We start from the raw sequence: 17,220 nt of genomic DNA on the forward strand, positions 1-17,220 counted from the left end.
TAATATGCTAATGAGCGGTGCAGTCAGGGGTGCGGCCTAATATGCTAAAGAGTGGGGCAGTCAGGGGCGTGGCCTAATATGCTAATGAGTTTTACTGCTGGGTGTGGCCTATTATGCTAATGAGTTCCTGCTGGACTTTTTCTACAAAAAAAGCCCTGTGCCCATCTATGTGCTTTTCTGTTGTAGCCCCACCTTATGGAACAGACTGCCTTAGGAGGTGAGGAAGGCTCCCACTCCCCTAACTTTCCCCAAACTATGCAAAACCGAATTATTCAAGAGAGCTTTTCTACACAGGCAACAGAGCTGCACTGTACTAAAAGTTTCACAGAGTTACTTGGATACATTATTAGGGACTGTGGCTGATTCTACGGTATATGGCTTGCTGGAACTGGGATCCCACCATGTAATTTTGGCATCTTTCAGTGTGTCATGTTAACGCTCCTGCTCTGCTTCAGTTGTGTTTTTAGACTTCTGGTTGGATCTACAACCCTAATCCTATTGCACTGTTTATTAGGGATGGACACGAACCGGCTAACGAACTAAAATGCATCACGAATTTTGGCTGGTTCATAAAGTGATATTCGTGAACTGAAGAGCTGCCATGAGCGTCCATGAATTTTGATGTAGTTTGTGGCGGTTTGTGAAGAGTGGAAAGCAAGGGTTTAAAAAAACCCCAAACCTCTGCTTTCTGCTCTTCCTGAAAAACAGCTGAACCATTTAAATCCCTGCTTTCTGCTCCCCACCACTTTTTGCAGGGAGCAGAAAGCAGGGGTTTAAACTTTAAATGGCTCACGAACTGATACAAACTGGTTCTGTTTGTGAACCGGCCTATTGGTTTGTGTTTCGGCCACGAGCCACGCAGCAAAAATGTGGATCATGCCCATCCCTATTGCTTACTGAATGTCCCACAAACTGATTGTATTGACTCAACTCTCTGTAACCCACCTTGAGTCCAAGTGAAAAAGGCAGACTATAAATAACACAAATATATTTTAAATAGAACAAATTTAGAGTCCAGTGGCACCTTTAAGACCAACAAAGGTTTATTCAAGATCTATATTGTTTAGTGTTCTTATGATCACATTTGGTGCTTGGTTTGAAGGCAGCAGAGTTGGGTCTTTTCACCCACTTTACGGAAACGAAAGTACCCCTTAAGCTCTGCCCAGTACAAGAAACCCAAAGGGCCAAAAGCATAACAAGACTGCCTGGTTTGCAGCACATGCCAGTGTTAACGACCGAAAGCCAACTGTTGTCAGAGATTACTCATGGCTGTACTTTTCCATAAAGGGAAGTCCCAGCCACGAGCATCACACAACCCCGTAAAGAGATCGAGTCAAATTTCTCCTGTCATAAGGGAATTTCCTGCTGTGTTAATTTTTAAGTGGCGGCTGAGCAAAATTCAAGTCTAGAAGGACCTTAAAACCAACAAAATTGCCTGGGGTTTTGTGAGTCAAACCTCATTTCAGATACAAACGAGAATGGAGATCCATCAGCCCTTATAACGGGGTCAGAAGGTGGGAGGGGTGTTTATAAGAAGGGACACAGCTGGAGTCAGGACATAGAAGGACAAAGCAAAAGCTAATCCGTCTGATTGAAGCAAGGAGATATGCACAGAGGCGGGAAATGTAGAAAATCAGCGTCTGTGATGAGATACGAATCCTTTGTCCCTAGGTGGTTGTGATTATTCTTTCAGTTATTCCTTGGTTGTTTAAGTGTGAACTTTGACCCTTTCAAATCAAATGGCAGTTCTGCCATCGATTTTAAGAGAGAGGACCTCGAAACAGCAGAGTTCAGCCCCTGTGTCAATCTATGGCGCGGCCTCATTTGGAATACTGTGTAGAGTAATGGTCACCACACCAATGGTCCTTGGGGGGGCAACTGTGGGAGGGCTTCTGGAGTTCTGGTCCCGCTGGTGGACCTCCTGATGGCACCTGGGTTTTGGCCACGGTGTGACACAGAGGGTTGGACTGGATGGGCCATAGCCTAATCCAACATGGCTTCCCTTATGTTCTTATGCTTGCTCAAGAGTAACATCCTTCACAGGACAAAAGCTTAGCTATTGGGCATCCATCCAATACAATTTTCCTTTCTAAATTTAACTTTTATTTCCGGCCCAGCTCTCAAACTCAGCAACAGCGGTCTGTTTATTATTCACTGTACATTCCCCCATCTATTCTCCTTGCATATATCGTTCAACCATTCAAGCTAACTGGGTTAGGAATCTCAGAATCCCTGCACCGTCATACTTTTTTTTTCGTGACTGGAAAGAAGTAGCAAGCTAGCCATGAAAAACATTTTGGATGAGGCCGTTACGGGACCGAAACCTTCAGCCAATGAACTTGAAAAGGGAGGGATCACATACCCTGTTTCCCCAAAAATAAGACAGTGTCTGATATTAATTTTTGCTCCCAAAGATGCGCTAGGTCTTATTTTGGGGGGATGCCTTATTTTTCCATGAAGAAGAATACGGTACACTCCGTCAGGGCAGAGCGAGCAGCAGGCGGCAGCTTGTCCTGGCGGCAGCGCGGGCTCTCTGATTAAAAGAGACCTCGCACTTCCTGTCTGCTCCGGCTGCGCGGCGGCCAACAGTGAGCTGCGTGGCAGCGCCTGCCGCTACGGCCCACAGTCCAGAGTTACGGTAGCTTCGGGGGGCCTTATTATCGGAAAGGCCTTATGTTTGGGGGAGGCCTTATTATCGGGGAGGTCTTATTTTCGAGGGAAGTCTTATATTTCAGCAAGAGGCAAAACTGTAAGTAGGTCTTATTTTCAGGGGATGTCTTACTTTCGGGGAAACAGGGTAGTACTAAAAAAAAGAAAGAAAGACTGAATAGTTCATATGACAGGTACTAGATAAAGCTAAGCATTCCTGGCACAAGGGCCCCGGGGAGAAGCGAATTAACCTGACAGTTCTTCTTGATCAAGAAATTGTGATGCATGTTTCTTTCCCAAGCTAGGGAAGATCACTTGATGCTAAACAGAGGGCTCTTCAAAAAGCATTTGAATAAAATGTAATGCAAAACGGGAAATGTATGCATCAGCGAGATTAATATAGCCCTCTCAATCAGAAGAGCAAGTGTTAGCATTTGATGAGCTATTTAATAATAAATTAGTCCAGGCACGATAAGCGGAATGTTAAGAATGCAATCCCTTTTCCTCTCAAAGCATTGCACCGGGCTGGTTCCTTTGTGTGTGCTCAGTTCTAGAAATGCTGTACACACAATGAGGCACCGGGCTTGCACACCACCTCCCTTGCACTTGCGGTGTTCTGACACACGGTGGTGTGGGCACAAAATGGCTGCCACAGGGGGGTGGAGCCAACGACAAAATGGCTGCCGTCGGAGGAGGAGCCAACCACCAAATGTCAGAGAGTGCGGTTATTGATAACTCTTATAAGTGACTCTTCAGCGTTTCAGGAAGAAACCCCTTTTAACAGGATGCCCTTTAAAATGAACAAATCGTTTTAAAATATTTTCTTGAATACACTCTGCTTATCTTCGGTTACGCCATGCCGATCCATGTGATGTGGAGGCGGCTGCTACGACAGCAATGTTTTTTAAAAATCTACGCAGCCAATGAGATCTCCAATGGCCAATCAGAAGCCGGATGCAAGCTGCCACGTTTCGAAGGATTCTTTTTCAAAACCAATAGGCTACCGTGGGGCCCAATATCAGTAGCGGCACATACAGAAGCCAGTTTATTTAATCACAAAGGATCATCGTGCAGCTTGCATCTGGACTACGCGTCTCTGCGGCTTATGGAATTCAAGACTATGTGGATTTTCCAGGAACTGTATGAGTCCACTCTATGATGAATGTATCTCAAGTTGGACTATGGAATTACAATACAACAGGAGTGAGACATGTTGAATACGGCATGGTCGTAAGCTGCCGTAACCAGGAGGTGTCGCTGCTGGAAAGAATGGAAAGACCTGTGCCGGTAAACATCGCCAGTACCAACAAAAAGAGAGCCCGCCGTGGTAAAAGCTAAGAAGAAGATCCAGCCTAAATAAGGAGGGGTGCCCGGGTAAGGAAGTCACTCCCCTGTCTATGTGCCCCTAGGTTAGATAATTGTATAAAACTATGTAAACCGCTCCGAGTCTACAGAAAAAGAGCAGTATAGAAATCTAATATGTATGTATGTATGTATGAATACTCCTGGGACTTCTCTGCACTACTGTTGTTTCTTGTAAGAACACCTTGGCTTTATCTAGTTATATGGTTATTGTGTTATTGAACTCGGTATATTATTATTATTGTTGTTGTTGTTGTTGTTGTTGTCTTTATCTAGTTATATGGTTATTGTGTTATTGAACTCGGTATATTATTATTATTATTGTTGTTGTTGTTGTTGTTGTTGTTGTTGGCTTTATCTAGTTATATGGTTATTGTGTTATTGAACTCGGTATATTATTATTGTTGTTGTTGTTGTTGTTGTTGTTGTTGTTATTATTTGTATTCTTTGAACTCGGTATTAAAATATTATTTTTATACATCTTACGTTCACCCTTAGTTATTTTAGCCAGCGGTTTTTTGTGCCTTGTACCATTTCATGTACGCTGGTTCCCCTTCTTCTTTTGATTCCCTCTTGTTGAAGGAGGACAGCAGAAGTGTGTGGGGGTGGTGGGGGTGGGGGGTGACCCAGAACACCCTGAGCCAACACCGGGCCAGGCATTTCAAACCTGATAGCACTGCTGAGCTTCTAAAGCCAGCTCACACAGATCCCAGATCCACGGAAGAGGCGTCCCTCGATGGCTCCTAGCCACGGTGGCTGCAGTGAACCTCCAAATACAGAAGCAGCCAACTTCTGAATAACGGTGCCCGGCAGCAGGGGGAAGCCTCGGCCTCTGTGCACTGTGCAGCTGGCCCTCCGAGGCAACTGGCTGGCCGCTGTGTGAAACAGGGTGCTGGACTAGATGGATCGCCAGTCTGATCCAGCAGGGCTCTTCTTACACGCTCAGAACAGCACGCGGAGTGTTAACAGCTTGCCTCCGAACAGAACGGGCAGCGGCAGGTTTAGGCAAACCGCCGTTCCAAAGGTCATCAGATACGGCTCTCCTGATACACGGCTCTCCGCAAGGCATGTTGGGCTTTCGAAAGGCCTTTCACAATTCTTTCCTCCCCTATTTATTTATTTATTTTTTGCCTGGCCACCGTTTTAAACCCCCCCTTGTCTCACCTATGCCAGCCTCTTCCCCCTAGACATGCACGTCATCTATTTACAGTTGTTCCTTAAGACTTTTTTTTTTTAAATCTCAGAGAGAACAAACAAATGGCTCGTGCTGCCACCCAAACAACATGGGGTAATGAGCTCCTGGGGGAAACATCATAAGCATCCCCTGGAAATAAGGCAGGAAGGCGTCACAGCTACTATGGCATCTATGGCTGCCCCTGGGCCTTGGCCTCGTCAGTAATGAATTCTGCTCTTCTCTTAGGACAGAAGAAGAAGAAGAAGGAGAGGAAGAAGAGGAAGAAGAAAAAGAAAAGGAAGAGAAAGAGAAAGAAGAAGAGGAGGAGGAGGAAGAAGAGGAGGAAGAAGAAACAAATGGCTCGTGCTGCCACCCAAACAACATGGGGTAATGAGCTCCTGGGGGAAACATCGTAAGCATCCCCTGGAAATAAGGCAGGAAAGCGTCACAGCTACTATGGCATCTACGACTGCCCCTGGGCCTTGGCCTCCTCAGTAATGAATTCTGCTCTTCTCTTAGGACAGAAGAAGAAGAAGAAGGAGAGGAAGAAGAGGAAGAAGAAAAAGAAAAGGAAGAGAAAGAGAAAGAAGAAGAGGAGGAGGAGGAAGAAGAGGAGGAAGAAGAAGAGGAAGAAGAAGAAGAAAAAGAAGAGGAAGAGGAAGAGAAAGAAGAGGAAGAAGAAGAGGAGGAGGAGGAGGAAGAGGAGGAGGAAGAAGAAGAGGAAGAAGAGGAGGAGATTTATATCCCACCCTTCACTCAGAGTCTCAGAGCAGCTTACAGACTCCCTTCCCCTCCCCACAACAGACACCCTGTGAGGTAGGTGGGGCTGAGAGAGCTCTTTCCAGAACTGCCCTTCCAAAGACAGGTCTTGTCAGAACTATGGCTTGCCCAAAGTCATCCAGCAGGTGCGAGTGGAGGAGTGGGGAATCACACCCGGTTCTCCCAGATTAGAGTCCGTGCACTGAACCACGACACCAAACTGGCACTTAACCGCTACACCATAAAACATCGGCATGCAGCTAAAGGGGCTAACAGACCAATTCTAAATTCTAACAGGGTCCTCTCTTGCTTAAACAGTACTTTACGGAGAAGGGCAGAATAGGAGTTTTAAGAATAAATATTTAAACACCTTGGTTCAGCAAATCTTTTAAAAAGCTATTAAGGAGCAAATATGGTTGACGTCTGCGGCATTCAACTGCATCTCAAAACTGTATTGCCTGTGCCTATTCTACATAATTTCAGTCCTTAAAGGTAAAAGCTAAAGGTTTCCCTTGCTCGAAAGCCAGTTGAACCTGAGTCTAGGGGGTGGTGCTCATCTCTGTTTCCAAGCTGAAGAGCCAGCACTGTCCGAAGACATTTCCGTGGTCATGTGGCCGGCATGACTAAACGCCGAGGCGCACGGAACTCTGTTACCTTCCCACTGAAGTGGTACCTATTTATCTACTTGCAATTTCTTGCTTTCGAACTGCTAGGTCGGCAGGAGCTGGGGCCAGAGACGGGAGCTCACTCCGTCAAAATGAGTTTTGGACAACAAACATTGCAGGAAGAGCACAAAGATAGCTTGCAAGCATTTTCTGGGTATTTTAAAATCATCCGTATGGGCTGACTAGTCTATACAAAGGTCACTGCAAACTTTGCATTATTGGAGGTATACCTGAGAAATTATGCAGAGTGATACACTCGGCTTGCCAATCCCCAGGTGGGGGTGGGGGATCCCCCGATTTCTCGGCTCCTGCCCACCACCAGCCAGCTGGCCAGCAGGGAAGCCCCGCCCCCAAGAGTGACCACCTGCAGCCACCCCTCTCCCGCCCCTCCTACGAGATTTAAAGGGCCTTCCAGCTGATCAGTGGGAGCATGTGGGCCACCAATCAGCTGGAAGGCCCTTTAAATCTCGCAGGAGGGGAGGGAGAGGAGCGGCCACTGGCTGCACGCCTGAACTCCAAGCGGTGAATTCGCCACTTAAAGAGTTCAGGCACGGACAGACAGCCCTCGATCGCAAAAAACCACATAAAGGGAAGGTTCCCTTTAAATGTTTTTTTTGCAAGCGGGCACCACTGGTGGCTTCCAAGAGGCTGTGTCCCCAACGTGATGACGTCACTTATGCATGATATCATGTCAGGGAGTCCCCACCCCCTCCCGGAATGTTCCCCTAAGCCCCTCACCGGCCACAAACCAGGACCTGTCAACCCTATGACACACATGCATTCCACAAGTATGCTTATACTCATCTAGGCGCTATGATGGAAAAGCAGGATAAAGATCTGACAGACAAGAGAGGCTGCCGCTTCCAGCTTAGTGCAGAGCCAGGAGACGTTGCCTGTGGATAGCATGCAAATGGCTCTAAGGACGTATAAGCAAATATGTGTATGCCAACGTTTAGTTCAGGGTGTGTGCCCAGTGTCTTTGGACCACGAGAGTCGTGTAACTTTGTTTGCCCAAAGTTTAATCCGCAGGGATCTACTTTTAAGCAAACACCACTGAACGCCGCACACCCGTAAATCTGCTCAATGCGTTCTTGAAAAGGACGGCTGGCATGTCTGCTTCTAAGCAAACTTTCCCACTGATTTCTCTTAACTTACTGGCATCTGCCTAAATCCCACCTGTCTCCGTAAGGAGTGCTGAGCATTCCAGAGTCTCAGACGCAAGCCCGTTTGTGGGGGTTTTTTGGCAGTAATTATTAAGGTCAGCAGTTACATAGAGAGAATAAAGGTAAAGGTTCCCTTGCTCGAAAGCCAGTCGAGTCCGACTCTAGGGTTGCGGTGCTCATCTCCGTTTCAAAGCCGAAGAGCCAGCGCTGTCCGAAGACATTTCCGTGGTCATGTGGCCGGCATGACTAAACACTAGCTCTGGTATTGGAGGTATGTTATTTCTTTCTTAACAGCGTTACAATGCAATCAAGATTGTAAGCTGCCTTAAACAAATACAGAAGACTTTAAAGAAAATTAAATAGTAAACATAAAATTTAGACTCTACATAAACCAACAATATAGAACCAGGTGGGGTAGCCCTGTTGGTCTGAAGCAGGAGAACAAAGTTTGAGTCCAGTGGCACCTTTAAGACCAACAAAAGTAAGGTATAAGCTTTCATGCGCCTGCAAACTTCTTCTACATAAACTAACAAGGGAAGTGTTGCAGGGAATACCCATGATCCTTCATGGAAGGCTGAAAGAATTCCTCATGATCACTGTGTTAAGGTGGGGTTCATAGGTTTGTCGAATATGTATTTTACACGCGAAGCTGCCTCATACTGAATCAGATCCTTGGTCCGTCCAAGTAAGAATCCTCTCCTCAGACTGGTAACGGGCTCTTCAGGGTCTCAGGCCGAGGGCTTTTTTATCACCTGATCCCATGTCAGAAACTGAACCCGGGACCTTCTGCATGCCAAGCAGATGCACTACCAATTTGGTGTAGTGGTTAAGTGCACGGACTCTAATCTGGGAGAACCGGGTTTGATTCCCCACTCTTCCACTTGCCCCTGCTGGATGACCTTGGGCAAGCCGTAGCTTTGATAAGAGCTGTTCTTGAAAAAGAGCAGTTTCTGTCAGAGCTCTCTCAGCCCCGCCTACCTCACAGGGTGTCTGTTGTGGGGAGGGGAAGGGAAAGGAGTTTGTAAGCCGCTCTGAGACTCCTTTCAGTAGTGAAGGGCGGGGTATAAATCCAATCTCCTCTTCTTCTTCTTCTTGTACTGATGCTCTACCACTGAGCCACATTTCCTCCCACAAAACCTCCCCCGCCCCAACATCTTAGACATATGCATGGAACCCCTCCCAAAATAAATGTGGGGACAGTGACCATTCCCCCCCCCCATTTCCCCTTTTTGTCACTGCTGGAAAATATAGCGACAATACAGTCATATGACATCTTCCCCTAGTATTACAGACATCATATATTGCTACAGATGTAGAATAAACAAGGGTCATTTCCTGTGGGAGCGCACAGGAGCGGAGCTCCGGCAGTAAGGAGCCCAGGGGGCGGGCACATGCAACAAGTCCCGCCCTCTGCTCCCAGCAGCCCTCAGTTGGGCCACGAGGAGCAAGAAGCAGCCAGGTAAGTTGCTGAGCCCCCGGCCCGCCTTCAGGTAAAGCTCTCCCTCCTCTGTGAGGGCAGATCTGCATGTCTGTCCCCCCCCCCCAATAGCTAGCAATCCAAAACAGTCCAGGGGAGCCTGAGCAGTGGGTGTTGCCTTCTGACACACTTCCGGTGATGCCAGGGGGTGTGGCATAAATTATGCTAATGACCCCCTGCACCTCTTTTTCTACGAAATGACCCCTGATAATAAAGAATAGTACCTCGAAAATTTCAAAGCCGTAGATGTCCAAAACTCCCATGACTTTCTTCCTTACTTTCGTCTGTGCCTAGAAGAAACTCAGTATTACTTTTGTGAGCTTAACTGAGATTACAGCAAGACTGTCCAATCATCATTACGAAAGAAAAATCTTTTCGCAGCGGCAAAATATATTATATTATGAGAGTACAGCTATTCTTAACGCCCTGGCACTGTTTCAGTACTGTGCCACAAACGGATGGGCACGCGCGCTTACTCTCCAGGTCATTAATTCTAATGACATTGATTTCAGATACGATTACCTTAATGCTTTCATTGATCCTAGTAACGAGCCAAGAAAAGAGCCTACTGTAAAGATTCTTCGCCAGAGCATCCCGAGCATAATAAGCCTAATTAAAAAAGAAAAGAAAAAGCGAGCATGAGAGATATTTGAGGTTGTCAAGAGTCACCTTCTGCCTGAGGTATGACAAGTTGGAGGCAGTCCATGACTTGTTCTAGGTTGCTTTGGGGAAGGAATCAAATGTGAGGGAATTTCTGGTGGATGCACTTAAAAACTGATATAATGCCTTTGTCCCTTGGTGTGAAGCTAGCAAAAAATAATACTTACGAACATAAGAGAAGCCATGTTGGATCCATTCCAACACTCTGTATTGGACAATGGCCAAAACCCAGGGGCCATCAAGAGGTCCACTAGTGAGGCCAGAACTCCAGAAGCCCTCCCACTGTTGCCCCCCCCCCCAAGCACCAAGAGTACAGAGCATCACTGCCCCAGACATAAGAACAGAAGAGAAGCCATGTTGGATCCATTCCAACACTCTGTATTGGACAATGGCCAAAACCCAGGGGCCATCAAGAGGTCCACTAGTGAGGCCAGAACTCCAGAAGCCCTCCCACTGTTGCCCCCCCCCCCAAGCACCAAGAGTACAGAGCATCACTGCCCCAGACATAAGAACAGAAGAGAAGCCATGTTGGATCCATTCCAACACTCTGTATTGGACAATGGCCAAAACCCAGGGGCCATCAAGAGGTCCACTAGTGAGGCCAGAACTCCAGAAGCCCTCCCACTGTTGCCCCCCCCCCCAAGCACCAAGAGTACAGAGCATCACTGCCCCAGACATAAGAACAGAAGAGAAGCCATGTTGGATCAGGCCAGTGGCCCATCCGGTCCAACACTCTGTGTCACACAGTGACCAAAACCCAGGGGCCATCAGCAGGCTCACCATCAGGGCCAGACCTTATAGCTCAACCATGGAACATGGTGCTGAATGAGTATTAAATGCAAAAAATGTGCAGTTCTTTGTACCCTGGAAGATTACATGGTATCCTTCACTCAAGCAGCAAGCAGTCTGGGAACTATTTCAGCAGAGGATAATCCCATGGATGTAGGCGCATGTACATATGGGTATAAACATCGGCGCATGAGCAGAGCTGTGTGCCGCTCTCATATGCAAGCTAGCTCCCCACCAGGCAGGAATGGGCGAATGGAAGACCCATGCCTATACCTATACCTTTAAAGCCCTTTATAGTCAGGGACCTACATACCTGAGGGGCCACCTTTCCCCACATGTTCCCCAGAGAGCACTGTGATCGGGGTCTCAACATCGACTGACCCTTCCTGGACCAAAGGATGACAGGCTAGCTACAACCAGGGCCAGGGCTTTCTCGGTGGCAGCTCCTATCTGGTGGAACGAGCTCCCGGAAGAGATCAGGGCCCCTTGGGACCTTATGCAGTTCTGCGGGGCCTGCAAGACGGAGCTGTTCCGCCAGGCGTTCCATTAGGAGCCGCCCCATGGGAAGAACCCTGTTCCCTGCAGTCTTCAAAGCAGCCTGAGCCAGCCGCACAATGTTAGATCAGGGTCAGCCACTAGGAAGGCACTGGAGTCAGAGCGCCACCCCAAATTTAATGTTAAATCGCTATTTGTTTAATGGCATCTGGATCGTCATCCGTTAGCACCTTTTAATGTTGACATTGTTTATATGGTTTTTAGGAGTATTGATATTATTTATTGCTGTTTTTATTCTTCTGTAAGCCGCCCTGAAACAACCGTGGCTGGGAGGGGGGGGGGATAAATTTAATAAATAAATAAATAAATATCTGCCCCACCCAAGCACTCATGTTATTCATGCATGCTGACAATTATGGTGGCTCCCAAGTTTCTTGGCTGCAGCAAGTTGCAGAACTGGTGAAATCTGGCAACCAGAATAAAAATTCTGGACATTTCTGGAAGGCATTTTGCATACTGTCGTTATGTGACTGCTATTCAAGATTCAGGTGTCCCGCCTTGGGCTCAGTTCTGGAAAACTCGCCAAGGAACCAGCCGAGACAGATAACGATTTGCATTTTATCTATCTATCTATCTATCTATCTATCTATCTATCTATCTATCTATCTATCTATCTATCTATCTATCATCTATCATCTATCTATCATCTATCGTCCGTCCGTCCATCCACCCATCTATCTATCATCCATCCATCTATCTATCATCTATTCGTCCATCCATCCATCCATCCATCCATCCATCCATCCATCCATCCATCTATCTATCTATCTATCTATCTATCTATCTATCTATCTATCTATCTATCTATCTATCTATCAAATTTCTACCCCACCCTCCCGCCAAAGCAGCTCAGGGTGGCTTACAAGCAATTTAAAACCAACATTCAGTTAAAACCAACAATTACAAAATATAAAATACAATTCCATAAAATCCCAGCTAATACATCCTGTGATACAGTGCTAGTGCGACACCACCGGAGTAATCGGTTCTTATTGGAACGCCTGGCGAAACAGCTCCGTTTTAACGGCTCTACAGAACTGCTGGAGGTTCCGTAGAGCTCTGATCTCATGAGGGAGCTCGTTCCACAGCGTTGGCGCCGCCAGGGAGAACGCCCTGGTCCTAGTTACCGCTAACCTGGCGTCCCTAGGCCCAAGGGGGGGTCAGACGGTTTTGCGTTCCTGATCGCAGTGCCCTTGGGGGAACATATGGGGAAAGGCGGTCCCGCTCCGATTTAGGCAAAGGACCTCCATCTTCGTCGGATTCAATTTCAGCCGACTCAGCCTAAGCCATCATCCACAACCATCGAGGGAATTTTTCTCTCTCTCCTCAAAGGGTACCAATTAAAGGCTTTACCTCAGACCACACACGCAAGCTGCTACGACAAAGAGCAAATTCTTCCTACGCGTCTTACATACGTCAACGTCAGCGGATACCTGAGCCACATTGAGCGTTGTGGAGACCTTCTCCTGCTTTGCTTCGACGGTCCGGTAGCTGAAGGCCCTTTCAAGCACTGACTGATCGATGCCCGTCAGCTCGCATATTTCTTTGAGTTCTAAGGAAGCAAAGGATGCCCACATAAAACTCATTTTGGTCTTTTTTTAAAAAAAAACACATACTGATTACATGCACTGGCAACACTAAAATCGGTTATGCACTCGTGGGTTCACACATTGGTGGGCTTAGAAACTCATCGGGAAGTCTCTTCGAGGTGAGAGTGCCAGAGCCAGAGAACATGTTACAATCGTAGTTGAGGAAGCTGTGAAGAACAATGCTCCATGGAACCACCAACACTGTGCCTGTTGGAGAACTGATTGTGTGGCGTTGTTGGGGGTCTCCATGCCATTCCTCCCTTGTGAGTTCCTGTTGCTTCAGGGCTTACTTCCTGTTTCACACGTTTTGCTCCCTCTGCTGGTCAGCTTAATATTACATTGGTTGATGTCCAGCATAAAGGTAAAGGTTTCCCTTGCTCAAAAGGTAGTCGAATCTGACTCTAGGGGGCGGTGCTCATCTCCGCTTCCAATCCAAAGAGCCAGCACTGTCCAAAGGCTTCTCCGTGGTTCATGTGGCTGGCATGACTAAACACTGAGGTGCACGGAACGCTATTGCCTTCCCATCGAAGCGGCACCTATTTATCTACTTGCAATTTCTCGCTTTCGAACTGCTAGGTTGGCAGGAGCTGGGGCTAGAGACAGGAGCTCCCTGCAAATTTAAACTGCAGGTTTTTATGCTAGACACAGAGTGGTACAATACTGAATCAACCACTAGAAGGAGCAAAACATGTGCAGAACAGGGGGGAAAAGCTCTGAAGCAACAGGAACATACAAGAGAGGAAAATGAGACTGCAGAAAAACTCATAGATAAATCCAGATTATTCAAAATATTCAGATGATTCTGTTCAGATGACTCAAGATAATTCAAGATATTTCACATTTGCTTCCTGTTTATGAAAGACACCTCACGACCTAACAGTGCAGTTGTATCCAGAGTTATTACAGAGTTGAACCGACTTAGATTTTAGTAACTCTGCACAGGAGAACGTTAAATATCTACATATGTTTTTCAGCTTGTCCAACCTCTTAACAGGCAGAAATATAGAAATGGTGGCAGAACCCTCCCTTCTTTTACAGCACTGTGTGAACTATCACATTTGTAGCCCAACACGCACGGGCAATTTTCTTTCAACTCACAATGCTTTTGATTCTACCTGGACAAAAGACTAGCTCCAAACCTATGAACACTTTTTTATTCAATTTCTTATTCAACGATTCATTTTCAGAACCAAAATGAATCTGAACCAAAGTGTAGATGCAAGGCTATAAACTCGAATTACCATTTTTATCTTTGATTTTACTTTCGTCTAAGCCGTTCACGCGAGATTCAGGCTTGAACTCGATATTCCCCAGTTTTAACACAGCGGCAATAACTTCAAAAACGGACTGTGTTTCGTGGTCCAGGAATCCCACAATCTGCATGGCATTCTGGAAAACAGGAAATCAAAATGCATCAGGTTGTTGTTGTTTTTTAAAAAAATTCATCCTTCCTGCAAGGAGCTCCACTCAGTGCGCACGGCAGAGCTCGCTCGCACATCTGATCCTCCGGACACCCTGTGAGATGGGAGAGAGAAAAAGTGGCTGGCCAAAAGTCAACCAAGCAGCTTCCTGGCTGAGCTGGGATGAAGCCCAGTCCTCCTCTGTCCAAGCCTTACACTCTCTCCACTCTGCCACAACTGTCTCTCGCCAGCCACAGTACAGCAGGATTAGCCGATAACAATCGGTTTTACATTAAGTCAGCAAATCGTAGCGGCAAAGCGAGACATTTCTCTATTGACATCATAAAAGTAAACATTCGTTTGTTCATTCGTGTTAGTAACTGGCTTGCTTATGGCACTGTATTATTTTGGAGACGCAGATAACTCAAGAGCGGGGATCTGATAAAAGCTGGATGAGATGCCGGATGACTAGATCTCCTGGCATTCACACTCAGAGAGGAGGATTAACTCTGCTGTAGCCATTTCCCTGAACGGGCCCACCCCCTGACTTCTGCCAGAGCTGCCTGCTAAGGGAAATAAGCAGCTAAACAGGAAAAATCTTTGGGCTCCCTGCAGCAAGATCTGATAAAATGCGCAGTCCCCGGCAGCTGCTTTTGAGTGTGAAAAGTCAGAATGTCAGGAGACGAAGTAACAGATCGGGTTGCCAACTCTGGCTTGGCAAATTCCTGGAGCTCCGGGGACAGTGTCTGGAGAAGGCAGAGTTTGGGGAGGGGAAGGCGCTCGTCAGGAATGGAATTCTATCCAGTCCACCCTCTGAAGTTCTCATTTCCTCCAGGGGTCCAAAGATCAGCCGTAATTTCAGGAGGACTCCAGGCCCCACCTGAAAGCTGGCAACCCTAGTTCACAGAGTGAAGCAGCCATTTCCTCCAGGGGTGTTGTCAGGGGTCAGTCAGGAGAGAAGGACTCCTCAGGAGGAGACAACTCCTCAGGAGAAGAGGCGTCCCATGTAGCTAACTCTGAAACAGCAGAAGCTGTCAGAGAAGGAGATGAACGGCCACGGCTGATAGCCACCAGCACCTACCAAACCCCATTCCAACTCCGAAGCAGCAGAATCCGTCAGAGAAGAAGATGAACGGCCACGGCTGATAAAGAGCCACCAGCACCTACCAAACCCCATTCCAACAGAGGAAACCCAGGTGGTTGTTACCAGCCCTCCAGTTCACCCACACCCTTTGAGTGCCGGAGACTAAGGCTTAGAATGGTGCCCCAGGAGAGAAGACAAAGCTCGTGTCTTGTGGCCTGACGGCAGCTGCTTGCTGATGATGAGTAACTGCAGGGTTACTCCCAAGCAGTTGGCTGCAAGTAAGACCTTGCAACAGATGCCTATAAAAGCCGGTCCAGGGAGACTGCTAGGTGTGGAAGCAACAAGTCACCCCCTGGTATGAAAGTAACAAGTCACCCCCTGGTGGACTCTGAGACCACAGCCCCTGATCCTGCTCCACTCCAGTGACCTTGGGACCAGCTTTGGACTTGGATATCGGACCTGCTTGCTCCTGTATATGACCTTGGACTGCTAGACCTTGCTTTCTGGAACATGCTCTGAACTGGATTTTGTTCTCTGGTAACTAACCTTCTGGACTTAATCGTGACTCTGACTTTGAACTCTGACTCGGCTTGCACCTAGACTCTGACATGGGGCATTAATCTATACAGTCTGAAGATCAACTGTAATGCCAGGCCTCACTAGAAGGCTGGCAACCCCAAATCTCCCGCATCTGACCTAGTGTATAAATGTGACTTCCAAAGCTTATGTTTTTAGGAGGCTGAATATCATGCGGCCTGAAAAATGAGGCTCTTGATCCACCAGCTAGAAACCTCAGCTGTATAAAAATACTGTAACGGGACAAGCTGCCAGTATAATGCTTCACGCTGTAGCTGAGACGGTTCTGAACTCAGAACCATGCCGATTCTTACCCTAACGGTTCTGAAGTTGGCCGCATCGTCCACGCCGTTCACTTTTGCGGAGTCCAGACTCAGGTAGTTGTATCGACTGAAATCTCGCTCCAGCTTCAGTTTTTCTGACAAAAGGAAAAGAAGTTAACCCCAAAAGTTCCCTTTGAGGTTTTTGCTTGACGATACGCGGGACGCTCATTTACAGCATGCAAAGTGAACAGATTTATATAAAACGCTGAAATAAACTGGAGACAATCTTATACCATTATAGATGACTCTACTTAATGTGATTTTTTAAAGGCAGCACCGTACACTTACGTAGCATCTCTTCAGATCCTCCAGACAGTATCTGATAGAAAATGTGAAAGTTCCTTTCACCTCTTGGTTGCTTCACAACACGGGACTTCTCCAACAGATCTAAACATAAAAAAAGGTTAATTCAGGTGGGTAGCCATGTATCCCAGAATTACACTGCTCTCATAAAAAGGCAATTATTTTCCATTGTTCAAGCGTGCCTCTCCTTCATCACTACCACATCTGTATCAGAACCATCACAGAGAGGAGCGAAGTTTGGCAGACAGAGGTCGAAACACGCAAGCTCATTGCGTATCCCCAGTTTCCTGACCACAGTCAGATGACTGGAAACGTTGCTTCCATTTACAAAGGACGCCCCCAATAAAATAATCTCTCGGGTATTGTGATGCTCTTTGTCGCTCACTCAGAGTCCCTAGCCGCCCTCCACAATCTCTGTCCTACAGGTTCAGAGTCACAGGTAGGTCCAGGCAGACAATGTTTCCCAACCATGATGCCTCTTTTAAATCACACAGAGCGCCATGACAATTTCATATACCAGGTCCTCTCTCTCACTCACAGAAATGCGGCCAGACAGATTAGCCCACTCCCCTTTATCTTTCAAAGGGGACTAGATAGATTCATGGAGGATAAGTCTATCAATGGCTACTAGCCATGGTGACTGAGGGGAACCTCCACATTCAGAGGCACTAAATCTCTGAAACCCAGAGCCC

The 17,220-nt window shown here is 47.0% G+C and overlaps 1 protein-coding gene across 1 annotated transcript in view; it reads right to left on the reverse strand.

Annotated features, from left to right (window-relative positions):
* MYO1B (myosin IB) overlaps window positions 1–16,612 on the reverse strand; it is a gene marked incomplete at its 5' end in the record, with an annotated part of 79,891 nt that extends 63,279 nt beyond the window's left edge. Inside the window, 6 exons of the mRNA XM_015426759.1 lie at window positions 9,474–9,539; window positions 9,772–9,858; window positions 12,687–12,805; window positions 14,084–14,231; window positions 16,217–16,320; window positions 16,514–16,612. Of these exons, the coding sequence (XP_015282245.1) occupies window positions 9,474–9,539; window positions 9,772–9,858; window positions 12,687–12,805; window positions 14,084–14,231; window positions 16,217–16,320; window positions 16,514–16,612 (623 nt within the window). The remainder of the gene's footprint in view (window positions 1–9,473; window positions 9,540–9,771; window positions 9,859–12,686; window positions 12,806–14,083; window positions 14,232–16,216; window positions 16,321–16,513) is intronic.
* Window positions 16,613–17,220: the final 608 nt, after the last annotated feature.

The sequence above is a fragment of the Gekko japonicus genome, unplaced genomic scaffold (assembly GCF_001447785.1).
Source record: "Gekko japonicus isolate JY-2015 unplaced genomic scaffold, Gekko_japonicus_V1.1 scaffold4360, whole genome shotgun sequence".
NCBI classification, from domain to species: domain Eukaryota; kingdom Metazoa; phylum Chordata; class Lepidosauria; order Squamata; family Gekkonidae; genus Gekko; species Gekko japonicus.